Source organism: Podarcis muralis, chromosome 16 (assembly GCF_964188315.1).
Source record: "Podarcis muralis chromosome 16, rPodMur119.hap1.1, whole genome shotgun sequence".
Classification (NCBI taxonomy): domain Eukaryota; kingdom Metazoa; phylum Chordata; class Lepidosauria; order Squamata; family Lacertidae; genus Podarcis; species Podarcis muralis.
Window position 1 is genome coordinate 13,700,024 of NC_135670.1, and position 17,739 is coordinate 13,717,762.

General features: G+C 46.5%; 1 protein-coding gene and 1 non-coding gene across 5 annotated transcripts in view; both read right to left on the reverse strand.

The window, feature by feature from the left end:
* SYVN1 (synoviolin 1) overlaps positions 1-16,849 on the reverse strand; it is a 30,669-nt gene extending 13,820 nt beyond the window's left edge. For 3 of the 4 annotated variants that reach the window (XM_028709148.2, XM_028709146.2, XM_028709149.2), the window contains exons 1-7: positions 16,519-16,629; positions 9,807-9,962; positions 7,180-7,272; positions 5,816-5,968; positions 4,315-4,363; positions 1,862-1,965; positions 111-237 (exon numbers count right to left, since the gene is read on the reverse strand). In XM_028709148.2, coding sequence (XP_028564981.2) covers positions 111-237; positions 1,862-1,965; positions 4,315-4,363; positions 5,816-5,968; positions 7,180-7,272; positions 9,807-9,938 — 658 coding nt within the window. In that variant the 5' untranslated portion in view covers positions 9,939-9,962; positions 16,519-16,629. The other variant, XM_028709147.2, reaches the window with a different exon arrangement.
* TRNAE-CUC (transfer RNA glutamic acid (anticodon CUC)) lies at positions 1,543-1,625 on the reverse strand. The gene has a single exon. It is a non-coding gene; the product is annotated as a tRNA-Glu (tRNA).
* Positions 16,850-17,739: the final 890 nt, after the last annotated feature.

Here is a 17,739-nt window from a genome sequence, read left to right on the forward strand (position 1 = left end):
TGGCAGAGGCTCTCCGGGGTCTCAGGCAGGGGCCGTTCCCATCCCTGTCTGGGGCCTCCTGCATGAAAAGCAGGTGTTCTGCCACAGACCCACAGGCCTTCCCCCTTCACCTGTGAAGAGCTCTGTATAGAGCATGTAGACGGCCTTGTTGTCCCAAGGGTTCTCGCTCTGGAGGTCGATGGAGTGCAGGATGTATTTGATGAAGATGGTGAGCACCATCGTCATGAGGATAGCATACTGTGGGAAAGGAGCAGCAAGAGAGAGAGGACCAAGTCAACTGGCAGAACGAGGCATTGGTTGGCAAACATCTCCCTAATCCTGCCGTCGCTTCCCAGAGAAAACCAAAGCAGCTCATGGATCGGGAGTCCTCTTTCCTGCTCCCCAAAGACATCAATGCTTCAAGGTTCAATCCGCCCTGAGGGCAACATGGGGGCAGCCATGTCAAGCCAGGCACACCATATCCAAAGCTGGCAGTGCCAAGGAACTCACATCAAGCCATTAAGTTAAACCAACAAGCAATGCAATTCCAACCTGCGACACATACCTCACCCTTCCTGCAGTTCTTTGTTTCTGGCTATGGGGATTAACTGGGATGCATTCATGAAGCAACAGCCTTCCATGAGACTTCGGTGAAGCAATAAAATTGCTAGCATATTTGCAAACCTAAGCAGGGTCCAGTGTGGTTTCCAATTGGATGGGGGACCACGTGTTGAGATTCCTGCATTGCAGGGGGTTGGACTAGATGGCCCTCGGGGTCCCTTCCAACTCTACAGTTCTATGATTGTATGATTCTCTCTGAAAGGATGGGCAGCGTCACAGGGGTGGCAAATACCTTCCTATGCTTTCAGCATAATAAAAGACGCTCAACACAGCAGGCAACAGCCAAAGTATCAGCATGAAGAGGATCTACAATGCATCCCCTCCAGTAGAGGCTGATGTTCCTTGGGACTGGCAGGGAGCCCAAGAGGAGCTGGAGTCAGAGCTGCTGACAGGTTGGGGCAACTCATTCTACCTTTCTCCCAATCCTCCTCATCCCCACCTGAGTTCTGCAAGGGCAACCCTGGGACTAAGGAGGAGGAATCCAACAGGCAGGGCCACTCCCTGGACTGGCTGTAAGCAGGAAAGCAAGCAGGTGGGTGGTGGCTTAGGTTCGTGGGCCGCTGCCCTGTGGGAACTAATGGACCAGCTTCCACAGATCCCCCTCAAACTCTGACACAGTTCTCTCTGGAATCCAGCAAAGCTCCTTGCTTTGAATTTTAAATCCCTACTCATTTAGAAATTACCTCCTTAAAAGCAATCTAAATCACTGTCCGTTTTCTTGTTTTTAATCTGAATTAAGTCTGTCTTTACTCCAACTCTAAAAACACTCCTTCGCTCAGAATGTATACAGTGGCAGCTGGTGTATGGCAAGTGTGTCCCACCCATGAACATACACATCTCCATGACTGTAGATTCTTTCGTCTTCTTAGACTCACAGAATTGTAGAGTTGGAAGGGACCATGAGGGTCATCTAGTCCAACCCCCTGCAATGCAGGAATCTTTTGCCCGAGGTGGGGCTCGAACCCACGACCCTGAGATTGAGAGTCTCATGCTCTACTGACTGAGCTTAGTTCTTCACACCAGGCTATTGAACAAGAGCTGCTCTATTGACTTGCATGAGAAAAGGAGTTTCTGAATTGCTGAAATCTATGGCTACATCTCCCCACCCCACCCAGTGCTCTGCTTCCCAGGGTCATTCACAGCTGCTGGTCTGCTCTCCTCTTTGCAATCTGCGGTCTGTGTCATCAAAGGCTGTCAGAAACCTCTGCTAGCTACTGTGAGCAATGACTTCCATGCAAAGCGCAAAGCGCACTCCAATCACCTCAAAGCCAAAGACCAGCTGGACGGAGGCTCCCCGGGTGAGGATGCTGTGGTAGGCATGGCTGACAAACAGGAAATCCAGAATGCCCAGGAGCAGCATCAGAGCTAAAAAGAGGGAGAGAGAGAAAGAGTGATTTGCCATTTCTAGAAGGCTAGCCAGATTAGCCTGTTGCATCAAAAACCCCACACAGTTTTGTGACACCTAAAGGAAAGGACTAGCAAATGTACTACGGCATAAGCTTTCTGAAATGGTGATATTCAGAAGCCAGTAGGAGAACATTCAACCTGCTAGAACACGCTGATATTGACCTCATGGTGGCCCACCCTTGAAAACAAACTTTGAAGAGAATATCTGGTGTCAAGCAGCTGAAATGTAGTTTACCAAAAAGTTCAGTTCATCAGATGCTGAATAGAGAAATGGTTTGCTGACCCACTGTGGGTGTTGATTTACTCAGCTGTGCTAAGCCCCTGCTCATTTCAGCACCAATTACTGTGCTTGCAAATGGTCACTGTCTTTTATTTTATTTTATTTTTTGGCAGGCACCTCAGCTTTAATTGAAGCACCACAGACTGTACATCTTCTACTTTGCTGCCATTTATCTCCAACATTTACAAAAGCCTGCCAAAGGGGGATTACACTTCACAGCATCCTAAGAGAAAACCCCAAGGCATTCCCAACAGAAGAGCAGTTACAGCAGAAGTCAGCCCAGAACTCCAGGAATCCCACCACAGCAATAAACAGCTGTGCACCAACGACTCCAGCACAGGCATGGGGACACATGTGACCTTCCAGACAGTGTTGAACTACAATTTCCATCATCCCTGGCCCCTGACCATGCTGGCTGTGGCTGAAGGGAGATGGCAGGCCCTCAACATCTGGAAGGCTTCAGGTTCCCCAAGCCCTTCTCCAGCAGCTCAAGCGTTCTTCCTTGGCTCCCTTGTTCTTCACTTATTTGTTTAAGGCATTTATATATACCACTTAATCATTTGCATTTCAGCTTGAGCAGGTTGAGACAATGGGAAGTCCCACAGACAGTGGCCACGTAGGGCTTTGTGTCAGAGCACCCAAGTGAGCTATATGCAAATGCCAGTATGAAATAACATTTCCTGCAGTCCCTGCATGCAAATGTCATCTGGAGTTGTCCTCCTTAACCAACTGCTTCCTTTGCAGAGCCCCCCAAAGGAAGTGCTTAAAGCTGTGCCGAATGCCAATCCGCCCTCACCCTCCACACCACAAAGCGTCTGATGGGGAAGCTCCTTTTACTCAGGCTCCCCTTCCGCCATCCTCCCTACTAATTATTCCACCCTTGCGCAAAGCCACAAAAGCCTTACAAGCTGACCAGCTGCTGCTCTGCCAGCAGAAGTGGTGTGAAGCATTTTCAGCAAAGCCTTCACCAGGGCAAAGTTTTAGCTGAGGCTCAGCTGTGGAAGATGAGCTCAACCCTCTTCTCATCAGGCCTAAGGGTCTAACAGTTGGAAAATGCTCATCCCGCCAAACTCTTGGCAGAGCACATGAATGAGTTTTCTTAGGCAAGAACTCCTGTTTCAGCTCAGCAAATCAGCTATGAAACCTCCACATCCTGCTGCCGCCTTAAGGTACTTCGCCTTAAGAATTTAGATTCTTTCTTTTTAAACGTACCTATTTGACTGCCTGGACCTGTCTAATTTGCATGTTAACTGTTTTGGGTGTTTTTAGTGCAAACTGCCCTGTTTATTGAACATTTTAAAAGCATCTAAAAATAAAACCAAATAGATGAATAAAACACCAGGAATGACTTCCCATTTCTGAATGCAAGCCCTGAACTACGCTGTCTGGTTTGTACAAATTTGCCTGTTTGGAAGTCCTGGAGATATCCGCAGCTGGTCAGCCTTAAATCCCTATGCCTGCTTCCCACCGATTTCCAGATCCAGCACAAACTTTTTGCCCTTCTCTTGCAGAGCTTGTTATGGCCTCACTCCTCGCCAGTTATTTCCCTCCTCTTCTATTCCAATATATCGCCACCAACTTCCCCCTCCAAAGGCCTGTTGCTCCCTGAAACAACGCTGCCCTCTCTTGTTGCCCCTCCTGCCTGGCATGGCCTCCCAAAACACCTCAGGGCAATATGCTCCCCTCTTTAATGGAAGAAAACCACATCTTTTCCCAGGGCGCTTTTGGAATGCACCCCACCCCACCCCAAAACAAATTGGAACTAAGCCAAATCACACGCAATCGAAATAATTGCCATATTCTTCCTGTGAAGTAATTGCATATTCATTCCTCTCTCTCTGCCTCAGGAAGCTGGATCGTTAACCAATCCTACACTTGTACTCAGCACAGGTGGGTGGGCAACAACCTTTGCAAGAAAATGGGCTAGATTTGGGGCAACTGCAGGTATGTCCCTCTTTCATTGAGAAAGGACTGGAAGCAGCCGGGCAGTGGAAGAGGAAAGCCTTGAAAGGAAGGCAGGTACTTACAGACAATGCGAAAATGGAAGAGCCAGGAAATGTTTGGGCTCCTCTCCATCTAGAGAGACAGGGGAGAAAGGAGCAAGATTAAGTGGTCTTATCACCCAAGATAAGCAGCAACTTTTATTGACTGGCCAAACTCATGTATGCCTCTATATCGAACATGTGCTTTGCCGACACATCTTGGAACTCAGGTTGGAGCATGGCTGTTCTGCATTCTGGGCAAATGTCCAGAATTCACAAGGATCCCTGTAGAAAAGAAATGTCTGAAGGTGGAAGCACTTAAAGTAGAAATGGGGAACTTGTGGCCCTCCAGATCTTGTTGGGACTGCACCTGTCATCAACCGCACCTCACATAGCCAACAGTCAGGGATGTTGAGACTAACAGCATCTGGAGGGCCAAAGGTTCCCCATCCCTGACTTAAAACTAGTGTTGGAATCTTACAAATCCCCCCCTCCAATCCCTGCTCAAGACTGGTTGTTAACAAGAGATTCTAGTGCCGAGAATCCAATGCATTGGAATAACCCTGCTATTAACATAGCTTGGCCTGGGTTGGTGTGTGAGGCTGATGGGAAGAGCCACCATTTTGCCCAACTTCAGAAACCTCTGTGCAGAGTTACTTTGATAAGCGTCACACATTTGCAACATCCGCTCTTCCTTTCACCCTTACTGTGTCACATGCCATGCTAAGCCATGATTCACAAGCTTTGCCAACCTGGTGACCTCCAGAAGTTTTGGACTACAACTCCCATCAACCCAGCCGGCATACGTCCAAATCACCTGGAAAGCACCAGGTGGACTTAGGCTGACTTAGTGTGTGGCATGCACCAGCAGGAACAAGGTACAGCAAGCCTGGGGTTGACGTCCTCCTCTCTTCCCTTCTCCTTCTCGGATGCAGAGATAATGCAAGCCTTTTGGCCTCCACCATTGCCTTCCATGAACTGAGAAGTGGTTCACCAACCCCCTGGTGCCATTGGAAGAAAACTAGTGGTAGGTAAGCTGAGAAGCTTCTCAGAAATCCTAGTCCAGAGGGTGGGGACAAGAGACTGGGGCCTTCTTCACAGTAGCCCAATTTTTAAAGGAATGCTCTCCCCAAGGAGGCCCCCCTGGCACCCAATTTTGTCACTGTTTTGGCACCAGGCAAATAGGTGATCCGCCCCCACTCCTAGGCATTTTGAGCAGCTCCAATGATATGATTGTACTGTTAAATTTGTTTTTAAATAATGTTTATGTGATTTTATTATTGTATTTTTACTTTGATCGAAAAATGCTTTAAGATATACAAGCGTAATATACCTAAAACTATCAAAGCCCCAGGTGTTCCTAGGAATGCACATCAGCCTTGCTTTTGAGCCACCATACAAGAACCGCCAAACTGGGCTGCTGCTTGAACTGTTCAGGAAACCATTTTATTTCTCCCACTGCCACCGTGCGTCTGACCGGCAAGAACCGTTTCCGCCCACCCTACCCCTTCCTCCAGGTGGTGCACCTTGGGGCCACCATACTCACAAAGTCCACACGGTCCTCAGCCAGCCAGTGGAAGCACTTGAGGAAGAGGAGGAGAGTGAAGAGGGCCACAAAACGGGGGCTGAAGTCATCCCTGAAGACTGTGAAGGCAAGGCAGGTCTCGGTCACTGCATACCATGACCGCTCAAGCAGATGCTGTGTGAGAGAGATTGATTTAAGGAGCTCTCTCTAATCCTGGGCCCCATCTGTCCCCCACAAATGCAGTCGTCTCCAGAAGAGGCACCCTCCTTGCTATGCTTCCAAAGTAAGGGTGGGAACCCTCAGGCCTCTGGGGCCTCTCTTCCAACTGTCCCCAGATCACACCCTTCAGCAGCCTGCTCTATGCCCTCCTCAAGTGTTTTTGCCTCACTGAAAATTGCTCTTGAATTGTGATAACATATCTTGCTTGCCTGGATTCCTAGCTAACACTGCTGCCATTTGGGGGGTTGCGTGCGTTAGAAATCCCATCACTGCTGCAACTGTGGAATTGAGATTGTCTCTCTCTGACCATTTATTTTATCTGCTTTAATAAATTGGTTTTTATTTTAGTGTAATAATAATATAATAATTTATTATTTGTACCCCGCCCATCTGGCTGGGTTTCCCCAGCCACTCTGGGCGACTTCCACAGAAACCAAAAATACAGTAAAATCACACATTAAAAACTTCCCTGGGGTTGTATGATGGTGGGTGGGCTAAAAATTCCCTTATAAAAAGGGCTTTTTACCTTTGGTCCTTCCTTCTACTAGTATGTGGCCCCCAGAAGGCTGCTAATGAGGGGAGGCAGCCCTTGGGCTGAGAAAGGTTCCCCAGCTAGGCTTACTGACAGCGTTGATACCTGTGGGTCCGTAGTTAAACAACACAGGTAGAAATCTAGCCAGCTGGCAGGGAAGCCAGGGGCCTGGGCACAGATGTGAAATTCTCCAGTTCCATGTGAACAAAATGGTGTTTCTAGGCCTTCCGGCTACCAAAATGTACAAAGGCTCAGGAATTAAAGATCTATCATTCAGAACGTTTGATTGCAATGTAACTGAACATCTCGTCTCTCTCCTCATTGTACTCAAAAATCCTCTCTGCTGTGCCACTACAGCCAAAGCTTAAAGAACTCAGGACACATTAGCTGGTAAAGAAATGCAAGTTATTTACAACTTAACTCTAGGAAATGATGCCAAAATCCTTCCCCGCAAGCTTACAGCACCCTTTAGAGATGATTGATACAGATCCCCCATTGTAAGCCAAACCTATTTTCTCCTCTGTGATCACAGGATGATGCCGATTGAGCAAAGGGGTTTCTGGCTCTTAGTTTAAGCATTTCATGTGTGCCCTCCCACAAGGCCCACAACAACCATGCACCCAACAAGGCTCACCTCCATTTCCGCTGCTCGGAGCTGTCCAAAAAACACTTTGCCCATGAATTTGCCTAATAGGAACACCAGGACGAAAGCTTGAATGTACAGCACCTGACATAGCAAGGAGGAGAGAAAAAATGGCAGAGTGGGAAATCATTTTTAGCAAACATCCCTGTGCAGGCCAGACAAAACTTAAAGGTGTCATTCATTGCTGCCCACAATCCTCCCCTCAGAAGCTAACAGGATAGACTGTGTTGCTGAGCTCCGTGGTGGGGGAATATCTTTTGATCTCTTTCTGGTTCCTCAGCATCTCCTCCTAATCTCCCAAACCAAATTATTCTTTTATGCATGTATGTAACAGGAAACCCCAATGAAGAAACCTACAACTGCAGATAGAAGCATTCCAGGCTCCTGGTTGGCAAAGGACACATGAATTTGATCTGGGGCATAAGCCCCAGATTCAAAACTGGTTAATTTTACTATGTGATGCAGAAATATTTTGTGAGCTCTATATTTCAGATGCCCTACGCCTGGATCTCAGAAAACCTCTATTATATGCAGATTGTTTGGGTTCTTCTATTCCTTACACATGTAGGTCTAAATAAGGCTTTACATTGAAGACTTCCCTTGAAATGCAGATGACAGCTTTGATGAGACCATTTTTTGAGGGGACCCTGGCAGGGCAAGAAGAACACCTGGAATCAACATGTTGCTTTGGTGCAAACTTAACAGTAAAAGGGTTTGAACTGTCATTGTTACTTTCATACCACAGTTCCATCGCCACGAGCTTAGTCTGAAGATTTTACTCTGCCAAACTCCACTGAGGGCTGGGATGGGGCAACAGTGCAGTAATTGCATTTAGAAAACTTTATTGTGAACTCAGTCACCACAGAATACCACCACAGAAAGAGAAAGCAGCCTTTCCTCCTCATTCCCAGTTCCTGTACTGGGTATTGCTTTAGCCTGGGTCATGTAACCTGAGTCAGTCTAGGCCAGGGGTGCAGAACCTCTAGCCTGGGTCAGATTTTCCCTGCCAGGCCTCTCCATTTGGTTCACTGGGCCATTCGCCCAAACCACACTCATCTGCTCCATACCCAATGTCATATGTGACATCAGAAAGCAAGAACAAACTCCCAACATGTCATCTGATGAGCAAGGAGTTCAATCCTGCTCAGTATCTCTCCAATCCCAACCCCCCAAACACACCTGTGAGCAAACTTTTGACAGGTGGGTGGGAGCAACCACCTGACTATATTATGACATCAAATGACTGACAGGTGGGTGGGACAAAGCTGGGTCACAGGGGGCAGGGCAGAGGGTAAGAAAGATCTGGCCTACTGAACCAAATGGGTTCCCTGCAGCTGACCTAAGCAGCCAAGGTAGACAGTCCTGGACAGCAGGAGTTCCAGAGTCTCAGGCAGGAAGGAACTCTTGTGAGGTCATCTGGATCAGCGCTTTGCTTGATGCCAGAAGTTCAAAAACCTACTACATCCTCAATTGTCCTAAGTGCCGTCTAGCCTCTGCTTGAATATGTCCAGCAAAGGAGAACCCCTTGACATAACTTATTTATTCAGGGAATCTGCTTCTTGCTCTTCTGCCGCAAAGACTCCAAGAGCTGCTTACATACAATCAAAACAAGGCAGTCCCTACCCACAAGCTTACAATCTAAATAAAAATAAAAACTGCACATAATGGAAAAGGGACAAACTGCATATCAAACTGCTCTCCTCACTACAAAGCTTCTCCTAATGTTCAACCATAATCTACCACTTTATAACTTAAGCCCCTTTGAGCTAGTCCTGCATTTACTGAGCAGCAGAGAACAAGGCAGCATTCACATGGCGCAATAACCTTGGGCTGTTGTGCACTGCCTCAACTGCTAGCACAAAGAAAGAAAAACAAACAGAGGCCACTCCTAAGCTTGGCTTCCTGTGCCACGCAAACTCAGGACTGTTGCTTGTGGCTCCTTAAAGATCCAGGTTTGCTAGCTAGACTTGAACTATGGTTCATGTTATTTAGGTCCTTTTTGAAATTATTTTCTGGGTTCTGGGGCGCTGCACAGAGGGAGCAGGTTCACATATTATATGAACCAAAGTTTGGTTTCAGAAAGCCACGATGATCATATGCCAGAGGCCCAGGGTTTGAAAAGATGCTGGCTAAGCATCCTTGAATGCACTGATTATTCCTCCCACTGTACAAACTTCAAAGATTAAACTCAGCAATGGTATCTGTAGTGTGCTTTTATGTCTTCTCTGCCTTTTCTCCAGTTCACCAGTATGGTGTAGTGGTTAAGAGAGGTAGTCTCGTTATCTGGGGAACCGGGTTCGCGTCTCTGCTCCTCCACATGCAGCTGCTGGGTGACCTTGGGCTAGTCACACTTCTCTGAAGTCTCTCAGCCCCACTCACCTCACAGAGTGTTTGTTGTGGGGGAGGAAGGGAAAGGAGAATGTTAGCCGCTTTGAGACTCCTTAAAGGGAGTGAAAGGCGGGATATCAAATCCAAACTCTTCTTCTTCTTCTTCTTCATTCCACTTTTCCTCAAAGGACCTTTCCTTTTTCAAATGGAGACCCTTTAAAGCCACAGCCATGCGATCAAACCTGATATTATGCCCACCTCCCTGCAGCAATTGGGGCAGGCAGACTCACCGCCATGCTGGGACTGGACTTCGTCAGGTACACAACCGTCGGGTAGAACTGGTGCTTAAGATAATAGGCGTGCGCCACCACTGCAGAGGTCAAGGCCAGGCTGGCAGCCATCATGATGGCTGTTCGGAACATCTCCCCAGCCCAGCGTCCAGCAGCCTGTGTAAGAGGAGAAAAAATGGTTGAAGACAAAAGACTGGGCCATTGCTTGCCTCAGCTTGTGAATAAGGCAAAACAGGACAAGCCACCCAATTTGCATAGTAACGGCCTGGTGCATCCATGTTGCTATTCTCAGAAGCCTTACGAGAAATACTGTGCCCAAACCCTCTGCTGACACGTACTACACTATGGCATTGCAAGTAGCCAATTACCTAGGGCTTGCAAGAGCTGCCTCATGACAACTGGACAGAAACGCTTTTTTATAAAGTCATACCTCAGGTTACAGCCACTTCAGGTTGCATTTTTTCGGGTTGTGGGCCGCCAAAACCCAGAAGTACTGGAACGGGCTACTTCCAGGTTTTGGCGGTTGCGCATACGCCGAATCACAACCCGGGTTGCGAATGCTCCGGGTTGCAAACGCTGCAGGTTGCGAACGTGCATCCCACACGGATCACGTTCGCAACCTGAGTGTCCACCGTATATGAAAGAGTCACCAATTAGCAACATGGGCATGGGGTTGGCTAGCTGGCTTATAAAATGCTTTCTATACTTGGAACACATGTGGATGAATGTGCAAGACTGGAATTAAACTCTTAACTTTGACAGAAGGAAAACCCCGCCCTGAAGGTAGCAGGGTTAAGCAAAGGGACGCGAGTTGTGGATTTTGCTTCTACTACCGATTCAAACCCACTGATACGCAGAGCACAGGAACATCTATCTCCTCTCCCCAAAACCAAGTCCTGCACCCCACTGTCTCCTCCAGCTTCTATGACTTTAACAAACACTGCCCAGATGCTTCCTATCTTGGAAGCCATGAGGGTTGGAAACCTGGTTTTGCTACAGAAAAATAACAATAGATCAGGAATGAGGAAACCCAACAAGCATGGGCCAATGGTCAGAGGCAGTGGGAGCTGCAGTCCAACACCACCTGGAGGACTACAAGGAGGAGAACCCCTGCTTTACATGCTGAATTCTGTGTCCCATTATAGTCTCCACTTGCGTGAGGCCTGCATTGAGTTATGCTAACCAGGAAATGTGGCAGTTGTGAAGTGAGGCTGAAACAAATTTTGCAGGATCAAAACTGACATGGCATACACTGTAATGTAGCAGCTTAGTTATAAGGGCTTCGGTGTACCTACAGAGAAGATTATTTGCTGATTAAAAGGTTGCTTGCCAAAGAGTCCAACTGATACTTCCAGCAGCAAAGCCTGGAATATAACCGGGCAACCAAACTTGATCCAGAAATATTTACAGCTAGCCACAAAGGCAGACACCATGGAATTTCACTTTGGAAGCCTGCAGGTTATTTTTAATGTGTATAAACCAGGCTGCCCACTGAAGGAAAAGCAGAGGATTGATCCGACATGGTTTTGTGCTCAAAGCTGAAAATGCAGAGCACAACCCGCCAGGACTTTACCTACTCACTGCACAAGAGTCCAGAAGTTCATTTGAATTGCACAGGGCTCCTGTGAAACAAACTCCCTTCCCTCAAAAGATCAGACTATTTAAATTAAGGAAAGTGATAGGAGGATTAACACTTGTCATCTAATTTCTCTGTAAACAAATCAGGTTGAATGCTCACTATAAAGGTTGTCTGGCGGTTACACATCTCTAACTGTGGCTGTTCCGATAGCTCCAAGCGCCAAAAGCTGCTGGAGTAAAGATCAGAAATCTGGGAAAGAATAACCCTAAAGGAGCAGATTGGTTTAGCACATTCTAGAACATGAGCCTTTTGGAAACAAAACTTTTTCCGTATCAGAATGTGCAGCTTTCTTAGATTTTCAGCACACGCACATCCCACTCCCCAATCTCACAACAACCCCGAGAGTCAAGCTAAGATGTGGTTGCTGACTCCATGAGCTGAGTGAGCTGTATGGCTGTGTGAGAATTTAAACCCCCGTCTCCCTGCTCTGTGTTAACTCCAGCTATTACACCACTCTGGCTATTTTCTGCCATAAATCTAGAGAACTCCCCCTCACACCCTTTCACAAAGTAATGAAAACCTGTTGTGTTCTTCATTCTTTCCCCTGTCATCTGGCCTGACCAGTTGGAAAACATTCGGCTGAAGAGAGGGAAGGCAAGAGCTATCAGTATATAGAGTCTTATTAGGATAGTGTGTCATTATCTTAGGAGATACCAATACCTCCCTCTCATTTCACACACCTGGTAACTGTGTTGAAGACAAAGTTTTGTCACCCTCCAACAGACTGGGTAGTAACAATGGGGTAATTTGCCCTATGGGTCATCATAGCAAGAGGGAAAAGGTAGCTGAGCTACGGTAACCTGTGTTTACATCACAGAAGCAAGGGAAAGCTTAAAGGTTGGCACCTTCAGATGGAGAGGCAAAAGAGGATTCTGTGCTGCAATTTGAAATGAAGGCCAAGCCTGGAAGCAGAATTAATAATCTATGTAAGATGGTTCTTGGAAGAAGGAAACTCAACCCAGACATATCAACCCCCACCCACTTCAGATTAGTTATATATTTCAAGCAGGGCTGGAGGAACCTGTGGCCCTCCAGGTGCTAGACTCACACCCAATTTAACAGATATCAGTAACTGATTGGTGACTCCTTCTGTGAAGTTGTGCTTTTTCAAAGGGAACTGTCACAGAAAGTTCAATGTATGCAGTAGACACAAACAAACAATGAGCTCAGACAGTGATCTTTGCTGAGAGAATAGGATGTTGGATAGGAGTACACAGGAATGTATCAAGAACATAAGAGGGGCCCTATTGCATCCAGTCAAGGGTTCACCTGGTGCAATACCCTGGTTTCAAGGTGGTTTCTTCAGATGTCTCCAGCCAACAAGCACGGCATGAAGGCAACAGGCCTCCCATGTCTGTCCCCAGCATACAGAACTCAAAGGTATCTTCATTCACTCAGGTAACATCAAGTCATCAAAGTCATGGACAGACACTGCCTGCTCCCTTTCAAGAATTTGCCTAATCACTTTAAAAAGTCAACACTGCCTATTGTGGCAACAAGTACCACAAACTGATTATATGTGCAGAGTATGAGGTCTTGACTTTCCACCTGGTCTGGATCTTTTGTCAATCCACTTCGCTGTATAATCCTCAACAAATTCTAACATGATGAGAGGGACAAAAATGTCTACCCATTTTCTCCACACCTTTCATGATTTTTTGTCTGCTCAGAAATAAACTCCATCAAGTTTAGTGGGGCTTATTCTCAAATAGGATTCCTGCATAGGATCGCAGCCAAAAGCATGAATTAGGAAGACCTTAGCATAAATCTCACTCCTGTCACAGAACACCTAGACCAAGATTATTGTCTCAGCTGATCACCCTGTTCCTTAGAGTGCAGGTTGTGTGTGTGTGTGTTTATTTTAAAAAACTGAATTACCGTACAGAGTTCTTGTAAGGAGTACAGAAATATACATGAAATGTTTTGAGCACCCTTAAACACTATATAATGATCACCCCAATATGTACTCATCCTGCTGAATCAGACCAGCACTCAGATCACTGCCATACAGGAAGCTATTCTATTTTGGAATCCTAACACTGAAATCCTCCTTTGATCAATTTTCCTTTTCCAGCTGTGCTGTGAGGGAGATAAGCTGCAGCGAGGAACTGCCACCTCCACTTGCTGTTTTCACCAGACTGCACTGCTCCCCACCCACCCTGATGCTTTCAGAACTTACTGAACTGTAAGGGCTGCTTGCTCTAGGGTTGACAGTATCAACAGGTCTCCCTTTATCTATTTACCATGATGGGAATGATAAGAAGCTGGCAAATCCCAGCTAAGCCCCAGAAGGCCATGGCCCCACCTTGCAAGGCCATTCCACTTACATTGCAGCCACTTCCAAAAAAGTCTAGTTGCCATACTATTTCTCAGAGGCCCACCAAAGCTTATAAACAGTCTGTTTACATTCCAACATTATGGTTATTATTAAGAACTGTACAACATTAAGAATTTGAGCTTGCTTCCTTGCCTCTTTTTTTCTATTCCTTTTTTGTATTGCCTTTTTTCAGTGCAAGCCTGAGAGCAGGAACTGTGCTATTTAAGGAGGCCTTTGGGGTCAGTGTTCGTTTATCGTTTGTGCATGTTAGATAGTTTTCTTTTTCTAGCTGGACTGCACTGGTCCATCTCATTTAATTATTTTAGGATGATTATCAACTGTTTTGAACCTTCAGAATAGATAGATGCAGCAAAAATGTTTAAATAGGTAAGCACAGTCCACTTGCTTCTTGTCCACTTGCAGATTCTGCACAAGCTTCTCATCCTTAATTTCAAAGTCTTCCAAGACCTTACCCACCTAATCTGCCTGCTCTTATATCCCAACTGTAACTGTCCTTCCGCTGGATCCACCAACCTCAGCCATCAGAAGGTGGCTTGCTCCCTTCAAATGACTTGACTCTTTCTCCCTTTCTCTTTCTCTGCATCCCAGAACACCTCCATGCATGGCCACCTCTCCTACTTCCTTCAAACATCACTTCAAAGCCCACCTTTTCGATGAAACCTTTGGAGACTCCTTTGTCACCATACTCTACTGTAACTAAACTGAAATACATGAAACAGAAACAACTGCAGATTCCACTGCTGCTTGTCCTGCCTCAGTTCCTCTCTCCTTTCTGCTGTCACTGTTTTTATGATTATATTAGTAAAGCACATCAACTGAAAACAGATGTACAGTCATACCTTGGTTCTCAAACGGAATCCGTTCCAGAAGTCCGTTCGACTTCCAAAAACCTTTAAAAACCAAGGCTCAGCTTCCAATTGGCTGCAGGAATTTCCTGCACTCAATCGGAAGCTGTGGAAGCTACACTGGACATTCGAGTTCCAAAGAACGTTAGCAAACTGGAACACTCATTTCCGGGTTTGAGGTGTTTGGAAGCCAAAACATTCGAGTCGCAAGGCATTCAACAATCAAGGTACAACTATACTTTATCAGCTGAGAGACCAAGCTACAAATCAAGATGTCCTCAGTTCAAATTTCACATCTGCCATGAACTCCTCATTGGTTCTTGCAAAAACACTTTATCTCAGCCACAATGTGTACCCATACTAATACTGGCTTACTTTATAAAGTTGGTGTAAAGCTTACAGCTAGAAAATCCTATATAAATATTAAGTATTACCACATGCTGTATATCACCTTGAGTGTATAAAAAAAAGTTTAAATCAAAACACTATTTTCGGTTTATACCTGCATTTATATACACACAAGGTTTTAAACATTACATAAGTAAATGACAGCAAGGTAAAGTAACACCAATTACTTCTTAAGCAAACTAAGCTGGTGTGAGCCAAATTACAGTTTTTGCAGAAACCAAAGGGAAGTTGTCAGCATGCTCAGAAGAACTCCAAGATTTCATTCTGTATTTCAGCAAAACAAAAAACTTCATTGGAAAGAAACCAAAACAGCTAAATGTCTGTTTGGGTAGGAGGCAGTATCTTGGAAGAGGGCACACCCAGTGGGGAGGGTGGCAGAAAGGATAAACCACAGAACTTTGTTGTTTTACAATGGAAACCTGTAAGAAACAGTAGCAGGCAAATTCAATTCACCATGTCTTACTTCTCTCCAACACATGTGGCAGTACCCGTCTACAATACATACTTGACTATGTAGTTAACAAGCCACATCCACAATAAGTTTAAACTGTCTCCTATGTGTGTTCCTTAACTTGCCCACCTCCTTGAAGCATCCAGGAAGCTGCCTGTTTATCAGGCCCTTCTGTCTATCTAGCTCAGTAATGTCTGGATTTTGCAGCAGCTTTCCAAGGTTTCAGGCAGAGGAGTGAATCATGGGGCCTTCCACATGCTGGGAACAGTGTTTGAAACGCACGTTGTTCTAGGTGCATTTTGTGATAGGGAATTTCATTAGCGCAAGCAATTTCCAAGCTCTGGGTGCAGTACTGCGCCCATGATTTCAGATTAAAACTGCAGAGTGGAAGGAAAGGAGGAACTTTTTTTGCCTCCCACTTTGCGCTATTCTCTGAAGACTGGAGAAGAGACTCTCTTAAGAATATTAGGGGTGGGTGGGCAGGGGAAGGACCAGAGCACGTGAAAAATGAACATAATATTTTAGGTGCAGTTCACTCATTTCCAGCTTTGTATTTTTGCGATAAAAAAAGAGTTCACCTAGACATTCTGTTGTTGCACCCATAACCTAGGTTTAAGGTGCCATTCAGCTCCTAGCTTTCATATCTCAGTTTCTAACACTGGCTGCGAATACGCTTAGCAGCAGGGACTGGGGAAGAGGGGGCTGTGGCCTTTCAGACCCTGCTGGGCTGCAACCCCCAACAGCCCCAGCTAGCAGGACCAATGGCCAGAGATGGTGGCAGCTGCAGGAGTCCAGCCACGTCAGCAGGGTCAGATCTCCCCGTTCCTGGTTTAGGCTGCTGAACTGCAACCCTTCCACGTAGCTTCACCTGGAGGCTGGTGCCAGGGCTGGGGGGGGGGGAGGGGGAAGGCCTCGCCTGCGTCCGAGAACCATGACAGCTGCCTCCCAGCCCTGCCTGGGCCTAGGCCCACCTCCCTCCACTCTCTATTGACAGCCACCCGCGACCTTCTCCCGCTACCCTAACGACTCACCTAATCCCGGCAGCCCCGGAAGCCTCTGCGCCCTCCTCAACCAGCACCAACTCCTCTCTTCTCTGCCTAACCGGAAGCCCCGACGCTCAGCTGATACCTCACTTCCGCTCGGGACCTACCAAACGCTTTCCTCAGCCATCTACTTTCTCCCCGACCCCGCTCTATTTCACAGCCTCCCGACCGGAGAGTCGTAGATTCATTCTCGTCGAGTGATTAAAACTTGTATTTCGAGAGAGGTTCATATCGAAGAGGGTAGTCCTTTAATTCCTCGCAGTCTCCCCCCCTCCTTCCAGTCTTCACATGGTACAATCCAAACAGATCCGCTCGGTGTTGTCCTCCAGCACCGGACAGGCGAAAGAGAGTCCCGTGGCTCCCGGTGATTGGTCCAAAGTCTGGAGTCTCCTCCAATCAAATAAATGTTCCCAGCGGGGCCAATTGGGATGGAACAGCCGTTGCTAAGCGGGAAGGCGGTCTAAGAAAAAGTGGGGGAGGGGGAGTAGTTAGAACTTAAGTCATGGGTTCAAATCATACCTTAGCCACGTCGCTTTAGTTCTTCTGCCTCAGGCTGCTCCTACATAAGATTGTTGTGTGAACATTAGAGAAAATGAATGATTTTGAGGGGGTTGGTAATCAAGTTAAATCTCCGCCACAAATGTAACACCTGGATTTCATTGATTTTGATCCTCCATTTTTAGGAGGTTGCAACTAGTGATTTCATTACACATATATCCCTCCTCTCCCAAGGAGCTCAAGGCAATATATGTAATACTTCCACCCTGTTTGACCCTCACAACAGTCCTGTGAGGTAGGTGAGGCTGAGAGTGGCAGCTTCCAGACCAGCTGTTATCTAATATGCACAGGAAACTATGTCCAATATCTGATATGTTCAAGGCTGTACAATTTTGCCAGCTAGTGGTTGCTATCCTGTGCTTTCCAGTGCAATTTTCTGTCACTTTTTAATCGGGCTACTTTTTGCGATTAGTACAACGATCCAATCAATCAATATTATAACATGATCATGCAGAATAATCTAGTGAGTTAGGCCATTGTCCCATCTGGCACAGTACTGTTTACACTGACAGGCAGTGGCTCTCCATAGTTTGAGGCAGGGATCTCTCCAAGACCTACCTGTAATTGAAAATAGCCTGCCTCAACCCTTTGTGTATTTCAGAAGGTGGTCTGTCTGTGAATATTGTTGCAAACCTCTGAGCAGTGCGAGAT